General features: G+C 34.7%; 1 protein-coding gene across 4 annotated transcripts in view; it reads right to left on the bottom strand.

The window, feature by feature from the left end:
• Nucleotides 1-2,201: 2,201 nt before the first annotated feature.
• The window catches only part of ptprq (protein tyrosine phosphatase receptor type Q), a 134,271-nt gene continuing 130,472 nt past the window's right edge, over nucleotides 2,202-6,000 (bottom strand). For all 4 annotated transcript variants that reach the window (XM_031898882.1, XM_031898883.1, XM_031898884.1 and 1 more), the window contains 2 exons: nucleotides 5,622-5,745; nucleotides 2,202-4,269 (listed from right to left, as the gene is read on the bottom strand). In XM_031898882.1, coding sequence (XP_031754742.1) covers nucleotides 4,232-4,269; nucleotides 5,622-5,745 — 162 coding nt within the window. In that variant the 3' untranslated portion in view covers nucleotides 2,202-4,231. The remainder of the gene's footprint in view (nucleotides 4,270-5,621; nucleotides 5,746-6,000) is intronic.

Below are 6,000 nucleotides of genomic sequence, written 5' to 3'. Positions count from 1 at the left end.
TATGCTTAACCAGGCGCATTTGTTCATGCTTCATCTGTGTCTTTGGTGGTTGCAAATATCTGGGTGGCAAGGTACAAAAAACATAATACCTGTAATGTTCAAGGAGTAGTTTCCCATAAAGTGTATACTGAATATTGCAACTTAAGAGGGTTAAAATGATTATTACAGATCACACAGTCAGCCAAGCGAATGCATAACAGCAGTGACTGCGTCACTTCTCCTCTCCATCTCCACTTTCTGCTGAATATTTATAAATAATAAACACATTTCCTTACCTATGTATCTGTAAGCACAATTGCAATTCCCAACATGTTAAAAACAAAAAAAAGTTTAAGAGCTGCATAAGCATAAAGGTTACACTGCAGGCATATCTAACAGTTACTGCATATTTACTAACACTACCAATGTTACAGCTCTGATTTTTCTTCAAATATGTGTTTATTCATGTGAATAAAGTGCCCCAATTTTGTAGAAAAGACCTTTATATTTATTTTAGCCTGTTAGAGATCTATGGATATCCTGAGCATGCAGGTGGGCATAAAAATCTCTTGTGGCCCATTTTAGTTTCAAACTTTATATTTTTACTGTTTAAAGGGATACTGTCATGATTTTAATGGTATACTTTTTATTTCTAAATTACACTGTTTACATGTGTAATTTATAAATAATTCACTCTAAGATTTAAAATTTTATTCTTGAACCAACAAATGTAATATAGGTGTGTAGGCGCCATCTCAGTGTATTGTACCTGAGTCTGAGCTTTCAGAAGGAGCCAGCGCTACACATTAGAACTGCTTTCAGATAACCTATTGTTTCTCCTACTCCCATGTAACTGGAGGAGTCCCAAGCTGGACTTGGACTTCTTACTAGTGAGTGCTATTCTGATATCTACTGGGAGCTACTATCTTGCTCCCTTCCCATTGTTCTGCTGGGAGGGGGGTGATTTCACTCCAACTTGCAGCTCAGCAGTAAAGTGTGACTAAAGTTTATTAGAGCACAGGTCACATGGCTGTAGAGCCCTGGGAAATGAAGAATATGGCTAGCCCCATGTGAAATTTCAAAATGAAAGGAAAGGTATCTCAATATCTCAATAGATGTGAATGAAGTCAGAGACATTAAAGAATATTTGTTTTCCGTGTATTTTCTTCTACCTGTATATTTTACAGTACAGCAAGAGTACTTATATAGTTTGACAACTGAGAGTACATACAGCAAACCATCTGGTCCTGCTGTGATTTATTTTAAGTTCCAGAGAAAGTCTATTGTTTTAGTCTTATTCCCGGTTGTTAAGACACTGCAGAACTAAGGTGGATATGTGATATCCATGAAATAACTCCCAAATTCATGCTGCAATCAAACATGATCTAAGGAGGTGTTGTGTTTCTTTCCAAAATACGTTGCCAAATAAAATAACGCTTGTCTTTATCCAGAAGTGTAGTTTACCTGTGGATACAATAGCTCCCTTCAAAACAGTTCAGTTTAACACAACTTTTGCAAAGGATATTGGCAAACATTGTGGTGGAAGAAGGCTTATTTCCTGCAAGAAATCTTACATTATTAAAATAGAAACAGAATTATAAATAATGTTAGTTATTTTCTAATATAACATTCATTGCAATGTCTCCCTCCACTTTAGAATGTAGCGCTGTGCAACAGTCCTGCAACATCTAGCTATAATTCACCTGTATCAGAATCACAACAACCAAGAATGCTAATTGATCTGTCCAGTTTGTTGGCTGATTTCCCAGAGTCCAAGGGAAATCTGAGGCATGAGCACACTCCTTGGACTTTGTGGTTCTCAGGGTGGTATATTAATAAAAGCACAAGCACAGCAATCACAACGCATGACACTAGTTGAGCCCTCCTGCTGCTAAACAAGTCATGATGTACTACAGATTGCACCAAAGCCAGGGCCATCACCTAGACAAAGTCTTGCTCAAGTTTCTTTGATATGCAATTTATATTGGGGTACAGCCCCAAAACACGAATGTGCCCACATTTAAATTTTAGTTTAGAAGAGCTACACTGGACTGGCACATGGCTACTGGTAGCTGGCTATATATAGGGTCTTACTACTTGTGGTTCAAACCCTATTATTATACTTTTTGTACCCATATATTTTGTCCTATAGTTAACAATGGAATAATACCTACATTTACTTCAGCTCAGCTGAAATTAGCCCAACCATTAGGTCACAGGAGTTTTATTCAAAACCTTTATTAATAAATAAAATGTACAGGCCCACTAAAACAAAAGTATCTTGGAAATATAGTAAGCAATTCAAGTTTTTATACAATTTCCTGCCAAATTAGCAGGATTTTTGAACAAAAAAAAATGTGAGGTTAGACAATATGCTGAATAGAGGGTGTGAGTTTTCCAGCCATGTATCACTGCTGAATAAATGTAAAAAAATATAAAATAGGCAAGTTATGTTATGATGTGAAGCATTTGATAAAACAAACATTTATGTTCACTGATCATCTGATCATTATTTTCCTTTGCAAATTATTTATATATAGTGCACTATTGGACCACTCAGGAAATAAAAGAGACACTTGTTCTTTACCTAAACAAAGAATACATCCTTTGTTTGATTTGTTTATGCATTTCTTTATAAAATGTGACAAAATCTCCAAGGTCTAACTATACCCTAAGGGTGACCATACACAGGGCACCTGCTGAGTTCCTCCACAGTTTATGGGCCCATATATGGAGCTTTCCCAATGGCCTGCCAGATCAAAACCTGGACTAAAATCAATCAGGTAGCTATGATGATGATGAGGTTTCTATCAGGCAAAAACTGAATTGTTGCTGTGTTTAATATAAGGTGATTTGATCTCTGCTGCATTTAGCAGAAGTCAAAATAAGTCAAAGTCAATCACTGCAGGTTGATGCCCACTGGGACCAATAAGAACAACTAAAAAATTGCTTTGCTTTTCCAACAATTGTGCAAAAATGTGTACAGGCAGCCAGCCTCTGGCATTTCATACTGATATCAGAAGGGACCTACAGCAAATAGCAGGCTTTTTTTAGTAGCAACAAAATAATAACTGTGATTAATTTTGATTAAATGTGTTGCATTAGATAGAACAAAAATACTCAGAGAAAATAAGTAAATGTTTTGAGTTTAAGTCAGAATTCTATCTGTGTTGTGTTTATGTCCACGGAATGTAATTAAATGTAATTAACAATGTAATGTTATGGGAACATATGCAAATCAATATACATAACAGCATTTCACTCTGTAAATGCAGCACATATTTTTTAAAAAAACAATATTCTGTAAATTGTGACAATGAAAGTCATAGTTTGTTTCACAGTTTAGGACAAAGCCATAAATTTTGCTACTTGGCCTGCATAATCAGTTAAAAGGTATAGCTCTTCATCAACTTACTGCTAGTTACACAAATTAATAACAGGTTGCAAGTCTTCACGCCCTTGTCATGTTTACGTGAAATGATTAAAGGCAACTCCGTGACTTTCACAGTCAAATACAAAATAAGCAAAAGCCATTAATCATAAAGCAAACCTTTATTCTAAAATATTAAAAGTAAAGGATACAGGAGGCAACTACTGAAAGTATCAATATACATATACAGCATATGTAAATATATATATATATATATATAAACAGTATATATATATATACACACACAATGTTATGAAATAAAAACAATAAAAAGGTTGCTACAATTTGTCTTAAATAGCCTTTGGTGTTCAAGAAGAGCTACTGTGTAAAAGCCACAGTTATTCCTACAATGTCACAGGGTGAGTGCTCAGCTGTTCAGGATCAGAGGATGATAACCCAACACTCATAAAACAGAAGGTTATATCTTATATAAATATATATATTATCATTAGAAGATATTATCTTACATTTTTATGCCACATATGCAAACAAAAAGATATCAGTGCTATTAATGAAACATCCACACAGAGGACAGTAATGTTTTCTCATCAAATTTGGCTTTGTATTTATCTTTTGAAAGATAATTAAAAAAATAAACTGCTTCAAATAACACATTACCATTCTTATATTATAGAAGTGCAAAATGACCTTATTGTTCTTGATTTTTCAGAGCACACATGTAATTACAGCCATCCATTGTTTAAGGCACAGAAATAAGTAAAACAATTTGTCATCCTTATCCGATATCTCAGCTCTGGTCCGTGGAAGAGAAGTTTGTTGGCCCTTGTGCCAAAAAACTTGTGATTGTCATATAAACCAATATTACATTGTTGTTTCTTCCCATTCAAGCTCAACATCACCTAAAAAGCAAAAGCATTATATGTTAAAGAGAAAGTGCAAAAAAGTTATTTTATTTACATAACCTGATTTGTAAATATATCTGAGAGCTACCATATATTGTCCACAGGTTTCAATGGATACTGTTGCTAACAATATACACTGCCTCAAGAACTATGGTAGACTGGCTTAAATATGCAATAACTTTAAACTGAGCAGAAAAATATTTGGAAAACAGGGCAAAGAAATTACCATAACCTAAATGACACTGTTTAAATGTCCTGAGAATATTTTGCTCCATGTAAGTCAGGAGCTTGGCATGCTAACCATGAGTGAATAAATGTAATGTAATGTATGTAAACAATCATGCCAGAATGTTCTATGAAAGTGCTGGAGAAAAAGATGTAATGTTGAACACTTAATAAGGTCTTTTTTACACAGTCACTGCAGATTGGGTTCTGCTAACTGCTAAGGTAGATGTGTGAGGGTCCATGAGGTTGTCTCCTGTTTTGTGTATGTAGTTTGTTCCTAGCTCTAAAATAAAAGCTTTAAATCATATTTACTGCATTGGTGTTAGAAAGTACCACTGTAAGCAATACATGTAGTCAGGGTAATATAAATACTTCTATCTCCTCTTCAACAGGAGATGGCTAGCCCTAAATGACTAAAGACTTGTAAAGTATTTGAATTGGCACATGCTGTTCCTAAATGCTTGCTTGGGTTGTACCTGCCACGAGGATGGTCAAGTAGAGATGCTAGATTAGTTTGCAGGGCCGTTTTTGGGGCTGATACCAAGGCAGCAGCCCTAATTCCACCCCCTGTGCTTACCTAATGCTAGGGAGGGTTCAAGGTAGAAGAATCACAAGTACAAAGTGCAATTGCACTGTCTGCACTAGTAGAGCCACATTTTTTACATTTTGCTCTTAAAGTTACTAGACATTAATATTTATCACCCCTGGTAAAGTGTACCCTCTGGCAAAGTTTTTAACTCTCCTTATAATAAATGGTGGTTAGATGCACATTCCTATAGTTTTAAAATCCTCACATCTCTAAACCCCCACATGAGGACTAGTGAGTACTGTTATTTTGCTTTATGATTCAACAAAAATAACAAAAGAATATTTTAATATCCAGAGAAGCTTTTCAATACAATAAAGTTCTTTTTAAAATAATAGCAATATATTGCAAAGTCAGTGTTATGCACATTTGCAGTAATAGCAAAATCATATTAAAAAAAAATGTTTTAAAATGTGTTTAATGTTTTAATGTGTTGGCAACCCTTTTTTGTAATGTGGTAACCTGGTGAGTACTCAAGTCACTGTGAGCCATTAAATCAGAGTAATGAGGCATTTTGGTACAGACTGTCTCTGCTTACCTTCCATGGCATCCAAAGAATCCATTTTCTGAAGTGCAGAATAGTTTAGAAAAGATATGGGCTGGTTGCTACCTTTGCTTGCTAATAAGTCCACAACACACTGGTGCAAAAATATGTATTGTGCCTGTTAATAAAAAGATAGTGCATAAATGTATAACTATACATAGAAAGTACATGGAAACGATAAGAAAACCAATGTACAATTGTGTCTTTCTACGATGTTTATGCCTAAATAAAAGCTTGGAATAGTAAAAAAAAAAAAAGATAGTGCATAATTGAATATTGTATGTACATGGGCATTCTTAGCTCCATTGTCATGTAAATTCTGAGCTTTACTGGCAATATTCTATTATATATTATATACTCAACAAAAGGCAAA

This window comes from Xenopus tropicalis, chromosome 3, assembly GCF_000004195.4.
Source record: "Xenopus tropicalis strain Nigerian chromosome 3, UCB_Xtro_10.0, whole genome shotgun sequence".
Classification (NCBI taxonomy): Eukaryota; Metazoa; Chordata; class Amphibia; order Anura; family Pipidae; genus Xenopus; species Xenopus tropicalis.
This window is presented reverse-complemented; position numbering and strand designations above follow the sequence as displayed.